This window comes from Lipotes vexillifer, unplaced genomic scaffold (genome assembly GCF_000442215.2).
Source record: "Lipotes vexillifer unplaced genomic scaffold, Lipotes_vexillifer_v1.1 scaffold139, whole genome shotgun sequence".
In the NCBI taxonomy this organism is placed as follows: Eukaryota; Metazoa; Chordata; class Mammalia; order Artiodactyla; family Lipotidae; genus Lipotes; species Lipotes vexillifer.
Genome location: NW_006793370.1, coordinates 1293092 through 1315855, shown reverse-complemented (window position 1 = coordinate 1315855; position 22764 = coordinate 1293092). Strand labels below are relative to the sequence as shown.

At 39.3% G+C, this 22764-nt stretch overlaps 1 protein-coding gene across 1 annotated transcript in view; it reads left to right on the top strand.

The window, feature by feature from the left end:
• The window catches only part of USH2A (usherin), a 773469-nt gene that overhangs the window by 109905 nt on the left and 640800 nt on the right, over positions 1-22764 (top strand). Inside the window, exons 9-10 of the mRNA XM_007466317.1 lie at positions 11185-11380; positions 14144-14274. Coding sequence (XP_007466379.1) covers positions 11185-11380; positions 14144-14274 — 327 coding nt within the window. The remainder of the gene's footprint in view (positions 1-11184; positions 11381-14143; positions 14275-22764) is intronic.

Below are 22764 nucleotides of genomic sequence, written 5' to 3'. Positions count from 1 at the left end.
ATTGAATACCTGCTATGTGTTAGGGCTTCCTCTAGGCCCTGGAAATATAGTAATGAGTAAAAACCAACAAACTTCTCTGCCCTTAGAAATTTTTACATTCTAGTCTATACTAGTTGGCATTCTACTGGATGATTTTAGAAATTTATTCAATTTCTTTCCTATTCCTCAGTTTTCTCAGTTGTAAAATGGAACTACTTCATAGGTTGTTGGAGAGATTCAGTCATCAAATACGTATGAAGCACTTAGGCCTGACACCGTACGCCTTAGCTATTCTTAGTACATGGGAAGCATTGCCTAGATAAAGACATCTGTGGGCATATTACTGTTGAGGGTAGAAAGGGAAATAATTTTGTCTCACTTTCGTTTTTTTTTTTGCTAGAGCCAGGAATGAAAGAAATGAATTCACTGATAGAAATGAGCTTTCATTGCATCAACCGTTCATTGATTTATTCACTCATTCATACATTCATTTGTTCATTCCCTCACCCAGTAAACGTTGATTGAGCAGTTACAAAGTTCCAGCCATTATGCTGGGATTCATTAGATCAATAAATCTGGTTCCTGCTTAAGGAAGCTCAGAATCTAACAAGGACAACAGAGAAGTAAAGTACTATTATAATATTCTATGATAATTGCAGTGATTTTAAAAGTATAGACAAAATGCTCTTTTCTCTATGCATGCTTAAGGAGATACGTCAGTACCCATAGTTCTTCTTTGCACCTCTAAAATTTTAGCCTGTATGGTATGCACTAGACTCTAAAAAAAGGAATATTTCATTTATTTACCAGAATTGCGGAATTAACTACTCTTTGTAAATTTTCCAGATGTGATCTTTTAAAATGAACATTAAAAGAAGTTTGAATCTTTTTTTTGAAATCGTTCAAAAACAGATTGTTCACTTCTTCATTTTCTTAACCTGTGACTGTTAAAGAGAAGTTGTTTTTGATGACTCATGGTCATCATTATGAACTTGAGCTTTCAAAGGGCGTTGAGTCTGTTGGACGGTTGAGTCTGTTGAACTCTTCTGTTAGTAACTTGTGGGACGACCCCACCCACCTCCCATCTTCCCATGGCCTTTATGTATTTTTGGCTAAGAGGACATTTTCTTCTTCCTTCCTTCAAAGACACATAATGAGCATTTAAGATTGCTGGATAAGTGACTGAAGAAATGTGTTGCTGCTATAGTTACATATTTGAAAATGGGACTATATGTATGTTTGTACTTTTTCTGTAAATTTGGATCAGATTTAAAATACTGGCAATAGTAGATCAAAATTGAGACTGATGGGAGTAGAGTTGATAAAAGTGCTTTTGGACCTGTGGATAATCTTTGAAAGACTGTCTTTGCTAGTCTGTAATAGTAACAAAAGAACACTATTCCAGTTTAATGGTCCAGAAGAGAGAAATGTCATTGTGTAATATTAATACATAATGTAGTAAAATAAATGTCATCAGTGTCTTCTGTATTCAGTGATTATTCTGTGCTTTGTCTACCTGAACATGTCAAAGTATTTGGCTGCAACTTAGGGGAGTTGATTAGTAGCCTTTAAGATGCTATCAGAAAGCAATGAAATGAGTCAGTTGATAAAGGTCCTCACCCTGTTATAACCATTGTCTAACCTTATAATTTGAACAACCAGGGACATATCAGGGGGAATCCAGTTGGTACAGAAGAAACTGAAACATAATCAAAAGTGACAAATGATCAACTGGAGACGGGGGGAACGTTAGGTAGAAAAACATTTGGTTCAGAGCCAAAATATAAGATATACAACTATTTCTAGATTTTAAATGAAACTTTAAAAGTCATTAATGGAAAAGATAGAAATAATTGTGAGAATTCAAACATTTACTCGTCATGCCCTTAATTATTATTTCTTCCATTTTGTCATGATATTCTTTGTATTATCATAAAGGAGTTGTGAGAAACAGAATTATAAGATGAAAAATGTAACAATTTTATGAAATGCTGTAACCAAAAAATAGACTACAGAGTATTCCTTCTCTGTTATCTGTCTTTGGAAACCACATAAAATGATAAAAACACAGCTTCATCCTTAATATCAGAGGACAAAATGTGTGTCCAGGTGCCATAGTTGTGTATGTTTTAAATCAAACTTTAAAACAGAAATTTAAGCTGCCATTTCTCAAAATCCTTGCTTCTATATGTTAATCTCATCATTCTGAAAATTTTCTATCGTTTAAAAATCATATTCTGTTTACTGGTAATTCATGTACTCTTTCAGCCTACATTATACTCAGAAAGAGAGTTATTTCCTCTGTAGTATCTTATTGATCTGTGTGTAATATAAAATAAGAACATTTTAATTTTCTTAGCTTTTCTTAGCAAAATGGTACATGCAAATGATGCAAATAATGAATAATTTTCTTGTAATCATCCATGCAGTTGCATTTTATTTGAACACAATTTTTAATACATTAGTAATAAATGCACACTGTGGAGAGAAATGTTATAAAAAGCAAGTCATCTGTAACCCTACCGCCCCTAGACAACCTTGGCAAATAGTTTACATCCTTTCAGATATTTTATTATTGATATTCTACTAAAGAAATCTGTGTCATCTATCTCTGTCTTCTTAAAGTTGTATCTCTGTATTCATATTCACAGATGAGTCTACCTTTATCTAGAAAATAGGCTTACACTCTACATACTACTTTTCACTTGGTTTTAAAAATCAAATTGTGTTATAAATACTTACCTGCATTTGTCCTTATGAATGGTTGCATTATATTTCTTTGAAGATATATGATATTTTTCAGCCATTTCTTTACTTTTGGACATTTATCTTGTATCCTTTTCTTTCCTATTATAAAGACCACATTATAAAAAAAATTCTTTCTCAAATAGTTTTAAAAAATGTACTTTTCTGGGGCTTCCCTGGTGGCGCAGTGGTTGAGAATCTGCCTGCCAATGCAGACGACACAGGTTCGAGCCCTGGTCTGGGAAGATCCCACATGCCATGGAGCAACTGGGCCCGTGAGCCACAATTACTGAGCCTGCGCGTCTGGAGCCTGTGCTCCGCAACAACAGAGGCCGCGATAGTGAGAGGCCTGCGCACCGCGATGAAGAGTGACCCCCACTTGCCACAACTAGAGAAAGCCCCATGCACAGAAATGAAGACCCAACACAGCCATAAATAAATAAATAAATAAATACATTGTGTATTATTTAAAAAAAAAAATCTTCTAAGTTCTTTAATAATGAAATCTAATGAACTTTATTGAAACTTGCCTAAATTTCTATGATGATAGAAAATATGTTTGCTTTATTTTAGCATCCTGAGAATATTCTGTGCTACACCATGCTACTTGACAGAGAGTTTATCTTGTAGGAGCCACTGACAATTTAAGGTCAATAGAAATTGAACTGATGTCACAGTTATCTGTAAAAAGTGAAGAGATTCTTAACCAACTTCAAGTTCAGATCTCTTATCAAGACTATGAAGACAGGAATTAGCTGTATGAAGCAAAAAAAAAAAAAAGTTTTGTTTATTAGTCATTTGTGAGTAAAAATTAGGCTGATATGAAAACACTGGGTGAAAATGAACACATGTAAGAACTGTTTTTTTCAAGCTAAAAAAAAAAAAAAAAAAAAAAAAAAAAAAATGTACTTTTCTGAATCCCCAGTGGAACTGTTGGGTCCAGTGGAATGTACACATATGCTGTCCTGAAAGCTGTGGGCAAAATCCCATCCTAGAAATATTGTCTGTACTGGCCCTTTCTACAAATTCTTGCACTCTAGTGTTAGAATTTTTTTTTTCCCAAAAAAAAATTGAGAGTTGAAAAATGATAGCTATGCTTGCTTTCTCTAGAAAAGGCTAAAATCTTACCAATATTTCTGTAGGTTTTTTATTGTCCATAAAAAGAAGGCTAGCCACCTAACAACTACTTGGTCAGACCCAAACCAACCCATTAGGTTAGTGGCAAATTCCTCTTTGTTTTTAAACATTAAAGGAGCGAGGACTGTATCTTTAGAATATCAATAAAGTATTCAGTTCAGTATTATTTACAAAAAGGCTTCTTGATAATGGCTTTTAAGTTGACCATAAGGATAAAATCTCAAAGGAATCTTTTTAGATCACAGTCTAAAAGCATAAATGTTCGTAAGAATATCAAAGGAATGCTTTTGCTGGATTCACTCCACTAATTCATGTAGGCAACATCCCAAACTCCAACAGCCGGCAGTTGCTTTGTTGAAGACAAACTGCATGTGTAATCGGTGTGACAGAACCACAGGTTGCATATCATCACTTCCACCAAGTTATGCAAGAAAGTGTAACTTGAATAATATTAACACCATCATTGGGAGAGCACAGACGTCAATAAGAATACTTTTAAATGAAGTAAAAAAAAAAAATAGGCTTCAGGCATTGAAGCAAAATTTTGCATTTAGCCAAGGTTTTGCTAAACCTTGGGATAGAGTTTTTAAACCTTTGGGAATTAGGTTAATTGCATGGCTAATTGACCTGGGGAAGAAAATGCAATAAGCGCATTTTTCTTCTCCAAAGCCAGGAGGTAAGAGTGAGTATTCATCTATCCTTCTTATCCACACTCAGGGCTACTAGAAATGATATTCTGGTGATGTCTGACGGCTACTAGGAATGAAGTGTAGATGGGACCTCCTCAGTAGTTGTAGCTACAGATGATAAACCAGAAATGCATTTTGGTCATAAATTGCTCCTTGGTCCACTCTGTAGGCTACCTTGTCTAAATCAGACCAGTACGTTTATGATCACAAAAATCTCCTATCAATGGTTGTAGACCATATATTACATAGGGACTGTCTTGCATACTGCTGGTGTCATTTGAACTTGAGATCAACACCTCTGTTGGATTTTTACCCTGCTCGTCCTTCTCATTCCTCCTCCTCCATCTTGTAATTTCCAGATTTTGAAAGCATAGTATGTGCCAGGCTTTGTGTTGAGCATTATTTATTCATTTATTTTAAAAATTTTTATTGGAGTATAGTTGATTTACAATGTTGTGTTATTGTCTGCTGTAGATCATTTTTAAAATACTGCCACTTATCCTCAGATTATTTTGAGTCAGTAACAGTTAAGGTGTTGTGTTACATTGCCTTCCTTTTAGAGATGAGGAATCTGAGATTCAGAGTTAAGGTAGACTCAGGGACTTACTGTTCAATGATAGTTTTCACATTATCCTCTTTGATCCTCAATTGCTAATCTAACAATAAAGTAGTAGCCAATGTTTACTGAGGGCTTATGATGTGACAGACACTCTGCTAAGTACTTGGACTTTACAACGTCTCTAAGAGGCAGGAATTATTACCCCCCATGTTAGATGAGAAAAATAAGGCTTAAAGAGATAGAATTAATTCTACAAAAACACAGGGCTAGCAAAATCAAGAACAGAAATCAGATGTGGGATACCGTATAATACAAAGCCTAGAGGACTCAATGTAATATTTCATTTTAAATGCTTAATATAGTTCCCAGAACATAGAAAGTACGCAGTTCCTGTTACTTTTCACAGTTAGTGGCAGTACCAATAATTGAGCTAAGATGTCTGACTTCAGCCTATACCTAATTTCTAACTTTTGACTATACAAAATAAAATTGATTTACAAATGGTTATTGCTGATGAGAGAAAACTTAGAGAGGTCAATTCCGCCGCTTTTAATTTCTTTTGGCCAAAGACCCATAGTTGGCAATACCCTACTGAATGCTACATATCTTTTACAAAATGTGTTTCATTTTATACTTTTAGGTGGTTTATTGCAAGTCATCAAATACCATGCAATTGTGAACACTTTACACAAACATTACTGTTTATTAATTGTTCCCATTGTACCCCTGTCTAAAGTTTTTCAAGAATGACTTTGTTTGGAAATAAATATCATTAGAAGTGAATTTTCAGTTAGCAGCTTAGCAATTGTCTATTAAACTCCTACTGTGAGGATGACTGCAGGAGTATAAGAATCAGTAGCTTGCGTTTCCTGAAAGATACATGTAAGCAAACCAATCATTTGAGTTCAAAGTGATAGGAGCAGGGTCAAGGTATTGATAGAGTGCAGGGAGAGAAGAAAAGAGGGACAGCTGTCCAGCCCAAAGGGTTATAAACGATCTTGCGGAAGACAGTCTTCTTCATTCCAAGACAAATATGATACCGATTCTTTTAATAGGCCAAAAGGTAAGCGTGCATACTTTGTCAATAATTAGAATGCAGCCTTACCTGACATGAAAACTGACTTCATATTTACATTCTCATTCTCTTCTCTTTTTTCTTTTCCTCCTCAGCTAAGTAGAAAGACTCAATGCGTTTTCATGCTAAACTTTTCAGCATACCATAAAAGAACAGCACATTGGACAGTTACATTCTTATATTTTTTCTTTCTACATTTAAAAATATTAAGGGAAGAAATTGTTCAGCCATGAACTAGTAGGGCAAAAGAAATACTGGAAAAAAACTAGAGTTTGTTCCAATAATAATTATGAAATATGTCAAACTGTTCTGAAATAGTAGATACTTATTGCAGAAAATAGAAAAAGGGAATGACATTTGTTGTCCAAAATATCAAAATAGTTTTAAAAAATGTTAATTAAAAAAAACAAAGGACTATTATTGTGAACATATGGGGAGACTTTTTGATACTTTATTTTACATGGTTTGACTCTTCTGGTTCCTAATTTATGTATGTGACTGTGGAAAAAGTTGGGTACTTTCAGAAGTCACATTAAGTATTTTACAGCCAAAAAAAAAAAAAAGGGTAAGAATGTACATATTTATTGGTATGTACATATTTATTTCAAATCTTATCTAGAATCAATCATAATTTAAATGCAGTGTAACTTGACAAACTATAATAGGTTTTAGTGTACAAAATGAAAATTTGTTCATTCAGACATTGAAATTAACCTGATAAATACAAATACATATTTATTCCTTATTAAAGTTTTAAGGTTTTATTTATTTTAATGTCTGTATAAAAACATGGAGCAATAGAATTTATGACTATAAATGCAGAAATCCTACATAACTTTAACCATTATTTACCATTAATGATGTTGAGTTTATTCTAAGAATGCAAGCATAGATTTTAGTTAACCTCTTAACCTATAACATAATTTTTCAGTTCAACAGGTCAGTTGATTCAGAACATTTAATAAAATTGACAATATTTAGTTTTTATATAAAATCGCCTTGTTTATTTTGGAATAGAGATTTCTCCTTTTAAGTGATAAAGATCATCTACCTAAAATCAATAGTCAACATCATTATAAAAGTTGTAATATTAAAGACATTTCCATTAAAGTCAGAAATAATACAAATACATCCACGGTCACCACTGTGGCATACTTATTAACTATGGTGCTAAAATTTTTGGCCAATAATGTAAAAGTAAAGTAGAAAAAGAAAATAAAATATAAGTATATATTGAAAATTATGAACTAAATCCTCACTATTTGGCAGGCAAAGAAAAATGTACCTAATATATGAAAATATATTTGAAAGGAATAAGAAAAACTGAATATGCAAAATAAAAATGAGCAATTTTCTCACAAAAGTATTATATTTTATCAAAACTAGATGAAAAATATAAAACCTTACTAGTAATCAACAACATACATACTGAAACAGTGATTGATTCTTTTCTAAAATCAAAATAGTGAAGAGATGATCATAGACTTTAGTTGAGCAGAACACAAGAAAATGGACATTCTCAGATACTACTTGTGGGATTATAAATTAGTTTAATTTTTCGAGAAGAAAGTGGTCATGTTTCACAAAATCTTTTAAAATATTTACATTCTTATGATACAACTTTATCACTTATAATTTTGTTAAGGAAATATCCACAAGAAAAACAAAAAATTAGAAGAAGCAAAGTGTTTCTGCTGTAGTTGCAGACTGGCTAAATAAGTTATTTTATGAATAATAGGATAAAGAATGCAATAAAATTCATGATATTTAATGATAAGAGACTATGTAATAGTATGGGTTATATGTGTGTATATGTGTGTTTTTGTGTATTCCTAATTTTGAGGAAAAGGAAAAAAATACATATAAGGTTTGAAAAAATTAAAATATTGTAGCTTATTATTTGGCAGTTGAATTATCAGTGATTTTTATTTTCTACTTCATTTATTTTATGAAAAGGATAGTATTACTTTTATTAAGTACATAATTACGCTAAAATTTTAACACAGTTCCCATGAATAGTTCCTTAATCTATGGAATAAATTTTGCTTTGTCCATAAATTGTATGTATATTAGATGCTAAAAGCACTAATTAAAAAACATTTCTAGCTTTAATTGATCCAGTACATAACAGGTCTGTTTTAGTTAAACACCAATCCTCTAAAAACATGGTTCAAATATTAGTTATCATGGTATATTACCGGTAAGTAATTTCATAAAATACAGGTTTTGCTGCTGGCTTGTCAGTCTACAAATTATATATATAACTGTTGCACATCATGTTCAGTGACCAATCATGGAGCTTCTTTCACTCTGTTGGTGACTGGTCAGTGCACATCCGTTAATCAGTTCGTTCACAGAGAAGCTTGTAGTGGTCTAACCTCTTTTTAAGTGATAAACCCATGTGACATTTTATAAATATGAATATTCCAAAAAGAAGAATTGGCCAACAAAGATGGAAAGAAAGAATGTTTTGTGAGGGAAATTTCAATTAAACATTTCTTTTTAGAGAACAAATAGCTGAGCACTGTCACCATTTGGAATACTTTCTATATGCAGCCAGGGCAACTTAATGAATGTGAATTTAGCATAAATGAGGACACTGGTTGTGATGACTAGGTAAAGATGTCCTAGAGGAAATGATGCCAACAAAAACTTTACATTAAAGGAATCTCAGAGATATTGCACATCAGTGAGAGCAAAAACATGAAAATGTTGGAAGCAGGCTGATCCATACTTAGAAAGGAGTATGACAGTTCTCAAGGCTTAGAAAAGATGCTTGCTCAATATGGAAATTTACAGAATAAGAAAGCAAGCATTATTCAAGATAATGATTTTTTACAAGGAAAATAATTCTCAAAGTTTCTAATGTTAAATTACAGTTTATTAAATGTTAGTTTTACTATTTTCTATTTCCCTTTACATTTGTAACTGATAGGAAGTTTTTACAGTTTTATCTTTACTTATCCTTCTTTGATACTCTTCCTTTATGTAGATCCAAGTTTCTGATGTATATTATTTTCCTTTTCTCTAGAAAACTTCTTTTAACATTTCTTGCAAGTAGGGTCTACTGGCGACACATCGTCACAATTTGTGTTTGTCTGACAAGTCTTTATTTCTCCTTCACTTTTGTAAGATAATTTTGCAGAGTACAGAATTCTAGGTTGGTAGTTTTTTTTCCTCTCAACACTTTAAATACTTCACACAGTTCTCTTCTTGCTTGCATGTTTTCTGAGGAAAAGTTAGATATAATTCTTTGTTACTATATAGGTTAGGTGTATTTTAACTTTGGTTTCTCTTTCTGAATTTTTTCTTTATCTTTGATTTTCTGTAGTTTGAAAATGATATGCCTAGGTATAGTGGGGTTTTTTGTTTGTTTGTTGGCATTTATCTTTCTTGGCGTTTTCTGAGTTTCTTGGATCTGTGGTTTGGTGTCTGACATTAAGTTGGGGAAATTCTCAGTTATTATTGTTTCAAATATTTCTTCTATTCCATTCTCCCTCTCATTTCCTTCCCATTATACGTATGTTGCACCTTTTGTAGTTGTTCCACAGTCCTTGGATTGTTCTGACTTTTCAGTCTTCGTTCGTTTTGCTTTTCAGTTTTTGAGGTTTCTATTGGTATATCATCTAGCTCAGAGATTCTTTCCCGAGCCTTATCCAGTCTACTACTAAGCTCATCCGAGGCATTCTTCATTTCTGGTACAGTGTTTTTGATCTCTAGCATTTCTTTTTGGTTCTTTTGTACAATTTCCATTCACTCTGCTTATACTGCCCATCTGTTCTTGCATGCTGTGATTTTTAAATTCCTTGCCTGATAATTTTAACATCAACATCTCTGTCATGTTCTGATGCTTGCTTTTTCTCTTCAAATTGTGTTGTTTGCCTTCTGGTATGCCTTGTAATTTTTTTCTTGAAAGCCAGACATGATGTGCCAGGTGAGAGGAACTGTTGTAAATAGGTTTTTAGCAATGTGCTGGTGAGGAGTGAGGGGAGGGCAAGTGTTCTATAGTCTTATGATTATTAAATGTTAGTTTTACTATTTTCTATTTCCCTTTAGTTTTCAGTCTTTTAGTAAGCCTTTGCCTCTGGACTGTGGACTTCATGTGTGCCTCTTTGTCCCCTCTGCCCACCTCCCCTTTAGGTGGGATAGAGTGACTAGAGGGGGCTGGAGTTGAGTATTTCCTTTCTGTAGGTCCATTAGGCTCTGGTTGAGTAATTTATCCTGAGGCAGATATCGTTAAGAACAGAGTGCTCTGATGTACTTCGAAATGCTTCCTTTCTTCTCCCTCTGCCAGAAGCACCTGGGGACTTTCCCCTGAGTTCATTTACTGTGAGAACCTGGTCGAGCTGCTGGAAGAAAATCTCACAGAATGGGGAGGGCCCCTTATAACTACACTACCCTGGAGTTCTCAATTATCAGGCTTGTTCACGGTGAACTTCCAGCAATATATCAATTATAATTCAGATTTTCTAGCCCAGCATTGGTTCCCATGGAAGTTTCTGCTAGTGTCTTTGATCCTATAGCTGAGACTCCCTTTATTTGCCTGTCTCTCCAATCTTGGGGACAGATGTTTGCCCTGTGTCCCCCACTTAGGGATCCAGGGAGAGTTGTTGATTTTTCAGTCTGTTCAACTTTTTATTTTTTGTTATGATGGAGTGGCAATTCCAAGCTCTTTACTTGTGGAACCAGGACTTGGAAGTCAAGCTTTTAATGTTTTCACAAAAAATTTCAGATTGTGGAACAATCATAATTTTCCCCACTGGTTATTAAGATCACTTTAAATGGTTTCAGCTTGCATTGTCACTTTTACAATTCTGCACTACCATGACTGTAATATGCTAATTTATGATTTATAAAACACTTGTAAAAATACAGTAGTTGCTGACTTTCAACTCTTTGATATTAGCTTTCTGTCTAGTGAAAGTGCCGGATATGTAAGTAAAAAGAAACAAAGCACAGCTTTATATATTTATCATTCTGATATTACTTTATTGTTCTAGTGTGATCACTGCCTGCCTCTTTATAATGACAAGCCTTTTCGCCAAAGTGATCAAGTTCACACCTTCAATTGTAAGCCCTGTGAATGCAACAGCCATTCCAGAAGCTGCCACTACAACATCTCAGTGGATCCCTTTCCATTTGAACACCACAGAGGAGGTGGAGGAGTTTGTGATGACTGTGAGCATAACACTACAGGTAGCTAGCAAATAACACAAATAAGAGAAGCTGACTTGGTCTTGAAGCCCATGTGCTTCTATATATAATGCATATTATTTTAAATTATGTTGTTGCTATCTTATTTAAGAAAGTGCTTTCATACCATTAAGTATGAAAACCACTCTGGTTTACTGAATCTTCATGTTCCAAATGATTAGGTAGTTTTCAGATATAACACTCTAGTCTTAGACTATATATTTTCAGGAAAATGTTTTTTTTCTTTTTAAATAAGTTCACATCATTTGATTAGATCATGGATATATTTTGGATACATCAGGAATTACTGTATTATTCTGAGTATATATATCCTCGAAATAAGTTTTCTCTGTGACCCCTGATCTTCCATTATGTCTGGATTCCCATGCAGAGAGGTTTACAATCATTCATATTTGGCATGGACTCTAGTAATCAGGGAATACTCTTTTTAAAAATGTTCATTAAATGCATAAAATAGTTATTAGAGTCTTGTCCCCAAAACCATCCAGCATTTTGACTAGTCATTGAAAAATTGCTATTTTCTGAAAGGCTGACATGTTAAAAGCAGAAATAGACAATGTCTGAATTTGTAAAATATAATGGCCCAAGTCTGATGGGTTTGAAAGTGTGCTACTCTGAAGCATGAATGAATTTGTTGGATAATTATTGATAACCTAACGTGGGACAAGCTCTCGGCTAGGTGCTGGGAATATAAGGATTAACAAGATGATGAATTTTCTTGTCTTTGTATGGATTATTACATGGTGGTAAAGGCAGCCTATTAAAGGAACAATTAAAAAGTTGCCTGATGAGTGCTAAGATGGGGAAGTATAGTAGGAGTTAACCAGGTGAAGGAGTGGGGTTGGGGATTAGGAGCGAGAACAGAGTTTTCCAGTAAGAGAAACAGTTGTGCAGTGGCCTAGAGGAGAGAGAAACATGGCACCCTTGAAGAACTGTTGAAAGTGCAAATGGCTGATTGTTAGAAAAGGCACTAGGAAGAAAGGCAGAGCCCGGATCCTGGAGGGCTCTCTAAACCATGATAAAGAGATTGGCTTCTATCCTAAGGTTAAGGACATGCCATTTCAGGGCACTTAAGGAAAGGAATTTTGTGTTTTTCAAAGACCCATCTGGTTATAAAGTGGAGAATGGATTGAAGAGGGTCAAAAGTGGTTTGGGAAAAAACGTTAGTCAGATATTGCAATGGTCCAGATGAGAAATTATGCGGGAAAACATTTAAGGTGGTGTGGATAGAGATGAGCGGATCCAGTAGACGCTTAGGGTAGACAGTGACAGCATTTTCCGAGCAAGGTGCAGAGCGTAGGTAAGGGAAGGAAGAAGAGTCAAGACTTATGCCTAACATTCCGGTTTGAGCAACACGATCAACGTTGGTACCAGCCATTGAGATGGGAAATACAGGAGGATCAAATTGAAGGAGAAGATGGCAAGTTCTGTTTTGGACAAGTTCACTGTGTGTCTCTAAGAAACAAAGAAGAAACTCTCTTTGGGGGCAGTCAGAAGCACAGTTCTGAAGCTCCTTTCTTAAAGAAAGGACTTCCATGATGCTTCAGAGAGGATCAGTATAATCTGTACACTTTAGTAGCATCTTATGGTTATCACAGTTTGTAAATATATATTTATTCCTGTAATAATTTAATTAGGATTCATCCTACCTGCTAGACTACAAGGTAACTCTGTGAAAAGGGTGCAGTTTGTATTTTCCTCAGCCCTTAGCACAGAGTTTGGAACATGGTAATCACTCAGTAAATATTCATTGAATGATAAATAAAGGAGAGATTTCAGATTGGAGATATAAATTTGGGAGTCCTCAGCATATAGAAATGGAAATATTCTAGACATATTATAAATCCATTTAATTTGTCCACAGCCAAGATCCATTAGAGTGTGAGTTTTTCATTTGATTAAGTTGTTTTCATAGTTTTCTAATATTGGGCCAGTCTCAGCAATATTTGAGGAAGAGTGCATCATGTTTAAAGGGGGAATTGATAGCCTTCAGTTTTATTTCAGTTTCAGTGATCTGATATGCTACTCACATTTAGTTTAGAAACTCCCTGTAGTTTAGATTGCTTTCTTATATAAAATGGAAAGGGAAATTTTCTGAATAAAAAATTGTAAACAATAGGAATTACCTCATATTTCTAACGTGTCAAGATATTCTAATATTGAATATGAAATTTATTTGATGGAGCTAAATATAAAATTCTATTTTGATATTTGAAATGAAAAATAATGGCCATAAGTACTAACAGAAGCATTTGCTTTTAATCACATTAACTATGAAATAGTAAATTACATTAAAAGCAGTCTTCTACTTTATAAGATTTAGTTCTGGAAAAGTATTTGGATAATACATGCTTCTTTGCTTCCACCTGTAGAGCTATCATCTACCACGAATGTAGAAATTTCTCATATTTGGTTTAGATGCAGTACCTGGTCCTAGAAATAAGAATTTTAAGTTTGGAAACAAACTCTTTCAAAATGTATGGGCCCCTACAAAGCACAGCTTTTTAGAAGTGTGGTGTTATATAACAGATGGGAGTTTAATGAAGTAGAAAGCACAGTTTGTAAGAGGTTCATTGTTTCATATGCTGTGGATCACTAAATTGGCAGGTAGAGATGAAAGGTGCATTAAAATGGACATCCCTAAAATTATAGAATTCCCTCAGAGGAATACAGTCTTTAATTTTGAATTATGCAGCTGATTTTAATGAATTGGAAGTCATAATGCATAACCTTTCCCCGATGCAGGGAGGAACTGTGAGCTGTGTAAGGATTACTTTTTCCGACAAGTTGGTGCAGATCCTTCAGCCATAGATGTTTGCAAACCCTGTGACTGTGATAAAGTTGGCACTAAAAACAATAGCTTCCTGTGCGATCAGGTGAGTTCTCACTATTGAAGGTAAAGAATTGCTCTCTTCCAGAAACTAATTTAGGAGATGGTCTCTCAGTGATACTGAGGGCTATATCAGGAAGTCCTCTGTGTGTGTGCTTACATTTCAAAGAGGTGGTTGCTTTCGGGGTGTTTCTGTGCAACTTTTAATATGAATATAAAATATAAGGCTACTTGGGCGGTCCATTTTACAGTTGTCAAAAAACGTGGGGGCTTCCCTGGTGGCGCAGTGGTTGAGAGTCCGCCTGCCGATGCAGGGGACACAAGTTCGCGCCCCGGTCCGGGAGGATCCCACATGCCGCGGAGCGGCCGGGCCCGTGAGCCATGGCCGCTGAGCCTGCGCGTCCGGAGCCTGTGCTCTGCAACGGGAGAGGCCACAAGAGTGAGAGGTCCGCGTACCGCAAAACAAAACAAAACAAAACAAAACAAAAACCATGGAAGCTTGGGGTTCCAAGTAAACAATGAAGTAATTTAAGTATGTGTCTTGGAATTACTGGTGAATTAATATTAATAAGTGATATTAAGTAAACAAGAACAGTTTTCCTCTCAAATTCCATAGAAGATAGTATAGCAAAAGTCACTTACACATAGAGATCCAAGTGGAAATTATGGTAGCTCTGGTCTAAATTTCTTTTAACCTTTTCTTTATCTAACAGTACAATGGGTTTTTATCATTTTATTAATTTTAATTACCAACATCACAAATATTGATGTCTGACCTATATGAACACAGATTGTAACTGTATTATACATCAGGAAAAGCAGCTCCATACTTAAATGTGCTGTCTTTAGCTGGAGCTTTTTACCTGTTGTGATAATGTTACCACATGAAAGTAGATAAAAGGCAAATTTACCTTGAAGAATCAATTCAGTGATTGTATTAAGTTTTAATAATTACATATTCTCTTGCAAATAGTGGAGAATGCAGTGGCCAAGAGCATAAACCACAATCTGGTTAAAGAAAAAAAAATTTTTTTTAAGTTACAATGGAATGATAATTATTTCAAGGCAAAATATATTTGTCATATAACTTGGAGCATGTATTAAAAACTGTTTTAACAAATAAAAGCCAAATGTAAAGTGAGCTAATATGGAATTGAAGACCTTCAGGTTAACCATAGTGTGTGATATGCTTCATTGGAAAGCTGGGAGGTAGAAAGATAACTAAAAAGGCAATCTCTACTGTTTTTATATTGTGATATTGAGGCACTATTTTCTGAGAGAGTCATATTACAGTTTTATATGTGTTGACTAGTAAAATCTGTCTTTACACATTTCACCCTTACACATTTGCCCTGAATTTTCAACATAGATGTCTTTTGCTTGTTATTCAAGTCTCAGTTCAAAGATAGATATATCTTTTGAGATTTCTTCACTGATCACTCAGTTGTAGAACATTCTCAAATCACTGTATTTTACATCATCCCATGTTATTTTCATTGTAGCCTTTATTTAATTAAGCAAATTAAATAGATTCATTTATTTGCTTCAGCAAATTAAATAAATTCACTTATTCGTTGTCTTTTCTCTGTCCAACACAAACAGTACAGTTTCAGTCACATAATAAGCACCCCATAAGTACTTATTTAATAAGTGTTAAGTAAATGAAGAGAGATTCTGTCTGAGCACTAATCTCATAGTCAGATGGTCATTTAGAAGGGTTATCAAAATAATCTAAGCATTACATAAAATTTTCACTTAAATACGTTTTCTCCCTGAAGATCTAAGGTAAAATAATTTTGGTGTATAGTACTGAAAAACTGTGAACTAAAGTTACAGCTCCCAAAGTTTCATTTATATGTCATTACCCGTATGAAGTAAAGGGTAGCAGATTTGTCCCTCAATTCTACAGCTCAAGTATGCAAGAAATGAAAACCTAATTTTTCTCAAATTCCTATTTCAAGTCCATTTTATTGGAGTAGGAGACAGTAATTCTGTGCTTGTAAATATTTAACACTGGCGTATCTGAGAAAAATTAGAAGCCCACATCATCAATTTTAAGCTACCAATGAGATGTCACCAAATATGAATTTGGGAAGAATGGTCTTATCATACAGTGGAGATGGCTCCAGTACACTACTGGCTCTGGATCTCTTTCTCCAGCTCTCATGGGATGGATCTAATTTGGGGATGGAATTGTACATGAACATACCCAGGGCAATGACATTTCAGAAGGTAGGACCTCTCTGATCATTGATGTCATCAATATAAGTAAACATTCTTTGAGATCTCCTTGAAATGGAGGTGTTTCTCCCCTCCCAGCTAGGGCAGTGTTTTCAGAGTCCTAGTGGAGAGTCAGAACCCCAAGTCCTGCCCAGTGGTAACAAGGAGACCCTCCCCTACTGAGTCAGTGGAGCCAGAGTGGAGAAGCTTGACTTCTATTCCCACCAGGCAATAGTGAGGCAACATCCTCTCTTCACTCGCCAGAAGAGTTTCATAGGAGGCCTGACTGATAAAGCAAGACTTAAGTAAGATTCAGAGTCTTATAACACCAAAATGTCCAGGTTCCAATAAAATTTCACTTATCATTACAAGAACTAGGATAATATCAAATGGAATGAAAAAAGACAATCAACAATCCCGGCATCAAGGTAATATAGATGTTAGAATTATCATGCAAAGATTTTAAAGCATCCATCCATTTGTCTCCAGCATACACCTACCATAAAATTTGGCTGAAGAAACTTCTCTAAACAGGAAATGATAAATGAAGGAATTTTGAAACATCAGAAAGGCATAAAAAACATCAGAGTTAAAAATACACGGGCCTCTCACTGCTGTGGCCTCTCCCGTTGCGGAGCACAGGCTCCGGACGCGCAGGCTCAGCGGCCATAGCTCACGGTCCCAGCCGCTCCGCGGCATGTGGGATCTTCCCAGACCAGGGCACGAACCCATGTCCCCTGCATCGGCAGGGGGACTCTCAACCACTGCACCACCAGGGGAGCCCTCTGAGTTTTTAAAATTTTTTGACGGTTGAAAAATTACATCACTATCTAATGTGGTTCTCAATATATTAGAGGAGATATTTAAAACAATTATATCAAAAATGGAGAGGGTAAGAAATGTTAAGGGAAGTAATTTTTCTATACTTAACTGGAATTGGTAAAATAAAAAAACTACCAGACTTTGATATCTGTGTATATAATGTAATATCTAGACAACAACTAAAAAGGCTTATTATAAGGTTGATGTATTCAAGAACACCACAGATAAATCAAAATGGAATTCTAAAATATGTTCATGTAAAAAAATAAAGAAATAATAAAATAAAATATGTTCAAATAACTTATAATAATACAGGGAGAAAGTAGCTAGAGACTGAAAAACAGATAGAATAAATAAAAACCAAAAAAATAAAATGGCAGACTTATTAAACCTTAATATAGTAATAATACCATTCAATGTAACTGGTCTAATAAACCAACTGAAAGTTAAAGATTGCCCATGAACGAAAATATTATCCTGATAGCAAACAAGACCAGCAACAGTGCCTGAAAGAAAACCACAAACCAATATCATTCATGAATTGAGAGGCCAAAGTTTTTAACAAAATTTTGGCAAATAGATATTTAGCAGTATTTTAAAATAATTAAACACAAAGACTAAGGTGGTTGTGTTCCAGGAATGCATTCTGTTTCAATATTTGAAAATCAAACAATACAATCACCTTATTTTCTGGCTAAAGAAAAAAGTCACCTGATTATAATACTGTATTCAGAAATAGTATTTGACAAAATTTAACACCATTTCATGATAAACACTCTCGGAAAACTAGTAATGGAGGAGAATTTCCTCAACTTGAAAACAGACATTACACAATACCTACGTACAGCTGACCTCCTACTTATAAATGAAAACTTTCAGTGAAAAACTTAATGCTCTCTCCCTAAGATCAGGAATAAGACAACAATATTCTATTCAACATTGTACTGCAGGTTCTAACCAGGGAAATTAGGCAAGAAAATGAAATAAAAATCATCCAGGGCTTCTCTGGCGGCGCAGTGGTTGAGAGTCCGCCTGCCGATGCAGGGGACGCGGGTTCGCGCCCCGGTCCGGGAAGATCCCACGTGCGGCGGAGCGGCTGGGCCCGTGAGCCGTGGCCGCTGAGCCTGCGCGTCCGGAGCCTGTGCTCCGCAACGGGAGAGGCCACAACGGTGAGGGGCCCGCGTACCGCCAAAAAAAACACTAAAAAACAAAAACAAAAACATTAGAGGAGGGAAAAGGTGAAATCCCAGGCCACAGCAGAGGAAGGGAGAGCCAGGGGTTTGCTTTCTGCTCGAGGTGGGTGGAGGGGATGTGGCTTCGGAAGTGAGTATATCAGTTTCTGGGGCTGCTCAACAAATCCCACCCCCGGGGGGGCTTAAAACAACAGAAATTTATTCTCTCACGGTTCTGGGGAACTTGCCAGAAGATCATGCTCCCTCGGAACCTTTAGGGGGATCCTTGCTGCCTCTTCTGGCTCAGGGGTCGCCTGCAGCCCTGGGGTCCCCTGGCCTGCAGCCACATCACTCCCATCTCTGCCTGTTGGCACGGGCCGTCTCCCCCACGGCTGTGTCTGCCCTCTTCCTGCAGGGACGAAGCCATGTGGGATTAAGGCCCACGTTTCTCCAGTGTGGCCTCATCTTACCTTGGTGGCATCTGCAAAGACCGTATTTCCAAATAAGGTCACACTCATAGCTCCCTGGGGTTATGAATTCAACGTAGCCTTTTGGGAACAGAATTGGACCCGGGGCAGGGAGGTGGGCGGCGTCTGGTTCCTGCAGCCCTGTGAGCCCTGCTGAGGACCCGCCTTCGTGGCACATTCCTAACCCTCTGTCCCTCAGGCCCTCATCTGTGAACGGAGGCTTGTTGGGAAAATCAGATGAGGTTAGGCCTGCAGGACAACACCTGGCACACATTACGTGCCATGTGAAGGTTACTGCTTTGTATTGACATCTCCCCTAAAGGCAAAGGAAAGCCATGGAGCATTTTCTGGAGTAGGGAGGTAAGTTACACAGAGGTGAACCCAGTTTTAGGACCACACTGTCCCCCCATAGCCACTAGCTTCATGTGGCTACGTGCATTCCTGTTAAAGTTAACACGATGAGAAATTCAGTTCCTGGAGCTCACTGGCTACGTATCAAGTGAAGATGTGGCCAGGGGTCCTCAGTGGGACTGGGATGCGGGGGGTGGGGGGGCCCGGAGGAGGCAGGACCAGCACCACCCCCGCCCGAAGCTTGATGGTGGAGGGAAGCGGGGGAACAGACAGTGGGGCTTGAGTGTGTGTGAACAGGAGTGAGGCCAGCACGTGTCTGTGCAGAGGGAAGATGATGGCGGTTCTGTGGGCTCAGTGTCTGTGTCCCCCTGGAATTCATGTGTTGAATCCTAACCCCCAATGTGATGGTGTTAGGAGTGGGGGGGCTTTGGGAGGTGATCAGGTCAGGAGGGTGGCGCTCCCATGAATGGAATGAAGGCCCTTATAGGAGGGACCCCTTGCCCCTTCCCCCATGTGAGGACACAGTGGGAAGACGGCCCTCTGTAAACCAGGAGGCGGGTCCTCACCAGACACCAAATCTGCCTGTGCTGTGATCTGGGGCTTCCAGCCTCCGCACTGTGGGGAATGAATGTCCGTTGTTAGGCCCGCCCGGTCTCTGGCTACAGAAGCCCAAACGCACTCAGACAGGGTGAAGGGGTTGGGTGAGGCTGACAGCACGGGAGGGACAGCTGAGCGTGGCCGGCCCCCCGGGGCTGCACGGGCCCCCTGGGACAGCGGAGCTGCTGCAGCCGCCGTGGCTGGGACCCGGGGCAGGGACGAGAAGAGGGCAGGCCACAGCACAGGGGGAGGCCATGGAGATGGGTGGACGGGAGGCCAGGAGGCCAGAAGGGCGGTGGACGGGGAGATCAAGGTGACCGCAGAAGGCTGGGAGACAGGAGCAGGGCTGGGGGCTGTCCTGGTGGTCAGACCCTGTCCTCCCCCTCTCACCAGGGCCTCCTGGCCCTGTGCCCCAGACCACCAGGACCTCCCACTCCCCCGCCATGCAGCTCTCGCCCACACTCATGTTCACTCACCTTTCAGAGACACCCCCCAGGTGTCTGCGCTGGGCCCGTAGACACCTGTGTGGTTGCTGGAGCCAGGGACCATCTCAGGGAGAGGTCCCCAAGGACAGAGACCACGACGGCTTGTCCCCAGCACACGGCAGCTGCGACGGGTCACATCCGTGGGGCAATTGCTCTGTGCTTGGCACCGTTCTAGAATCTTCCCATGGAATGATCTGTTGAAACTCCCGACAGCGCGCTGGGCTTCTGTACCAGTCGGGGCTCTCCAGGGAACTAGCAGGAGAATCCACTAGGAGACTGGTTTTGGAGAACTGGCCCATGAGATTGTGGGGTTGCTATAGGGACAGAAGCCTTAGGGCAGCCGGCAGGCTGGACAATCCGGTGGGAGCGGAGGCCACAGTCTTGAGGGTTCCTCCTTCTCTGGGAAATGTCCCCGTTTGCTCTCAAGGCCTTCAGCTGCCTGGGGGAGGCCCACCTACCTTAGGGAAGGTCATCTCCTTCACTTAAAGCCACCTGATCCTAGGCGGTAATCACCTCTACAAAACATCCCCACCATGGCCCGGCCCCGGGGCTAGTGTTTCCAGACTGGGTCCTGGAGCCTCGCCAAGTGACCCAGAAGACTGATCGTTCAAGTGACCCAGGGTGTGGTCAGGTCTACAGGAAGGGAATTGAAATGCAGGCTCCCGGGCCCCAGCCCAGGCCTGCGGGGCCTGACTTCCTGGGCGAGAGACCTGGAAACCTTCATTTTAACTAATGTCCCTGATGCCAGAAGCCCACCAGGGTCTGAATCCTCTGGGGCGGGGCGAGGCTTTGGAAGGGTGGAGTGGGGTCTCTTCCCTCAAATGCACCTGCTGTCGTCAGCCGCGGGGCCCTCTCGGGCACGACGCGGGGGCTGCTGAGGTGTGGCGCTGGGGTGGGACGAGGATGAACGTGAACATGAACCAGCCGGCGATTCCTCCCAGGTTACTTCGTGGGAGTGTGATGAGGAAAACAAAAAAGCACCCGCTGAGGCCTGCAGGGTCCCAGGCAGGACGACACAGTCTACCTACTGCAGTGCGGTCCTGCCAGCCCGAGACAAAACGAGGTGTCACGGTTGATACTGAGGGTCCCCAGCCTTCACCCCTCCAGTGCCCTCTGCGCACCCAGTGCCCCCGCCCCCACCCTCCGTGCTCCCGGTCCTGCGGGCACCCCTCATCCTGATCTAAGAAGTGACTCCAAGCTAAGATCAGACAGCTTGATGCATCTGCCTGCCCACCGCCCACCCTGTGAACTGACCGCCCCGGAGCGGGGGCAGGGGTGAGCTCAGGGCCCCCAGCCTTCCTCTCTCCAGCTTCTCTGCACAGCAGCACCGCGTGTGTTTTCACCAGCTCTCCTTTGTTTCTGCCTGTGACATTCAGATGGAAGCTTTGGTGCTGTGTCCTGTGCCGTCGTGTCAGTTAGGGCCAGGGCCCACCGGCCAGGAACAGAAGTCCACGTAGCAGTGCCCCAGGACTTACAGAGTTCCTCTCTCTCACATGGAAGGAAGCCGTGCAGGGCTGCTGAGCTGGGCCTGCCCTCCCGGGAGCTGGGCAGCTTCTTGGAGACGGAGCAAAGCAGGGTGAGGTCAGGAGCCCGTGAGCCTGGCATGTTTGCTGGTAGACCCTTTCCATTTTGGACTCCCTCCCTGGGAGGCGTATGCATTTCCTCTTGCTGCTATAACAACTGCTGTAAAAAAAAGAAAAAAAAATTACTGCAAACCTCCGGGCTTAAGACAACACAAAATTATTCTCCTGCAGCTCTGGAGGTGAGAAGTCTGGGCTAAAATCACGACGTTGCCTGGGCTGGGTCCTCATGGAGGCTCTGGAGGGGGGCGGAATCCACGTCCTGGGCTTTTCCAGCCTCTAGAGGCAGAACCTTCCTTGGCTGGTGGCCCCCCCCTCAATCCTTAAAACCCATCCCTCCAGCCTCTGCGTCGGCTCACTCTCCTGTTTCTGGCTTTGACCCTCTCACTTCCCTCTTACAAAGACCCGTGTGAGCACGTGGGACAAAAAAAAAAAAAAAAAAAAGTCATCCAGATTGAAAAGGAAGAAGTAAAACTGTCTGTCTCTGTATATAACATGGTCTCGTAGGTAAAGAAATCCCAATATTCCAAGGAATCTGAAACCGATAGGTGGTGTTTTGGGTGGCTCTGAGGAGCTCTGGTTCTTTATGTCTCAATGCAGAAAGAATTCAGTGAGAGGCAAAGTGATAGATAAGAAGGGATTCTTGTAGAATAGGATGCTTGTGAGGCTTACAGGCGGGCTAATTAGAGGGTGCCGTGCCCCAAGAACTTAGTGGGCTACAGTTTTACAATCAAAGGAAAAGAGAGAAGTGGGGAAAAGACCACCTTCTTCCCTTTTCTTGGGTAGACATCAGGCTTCCATCATCAGTTCCTCCTCCATGTCAGGCGGGGGACTTTTTTTGT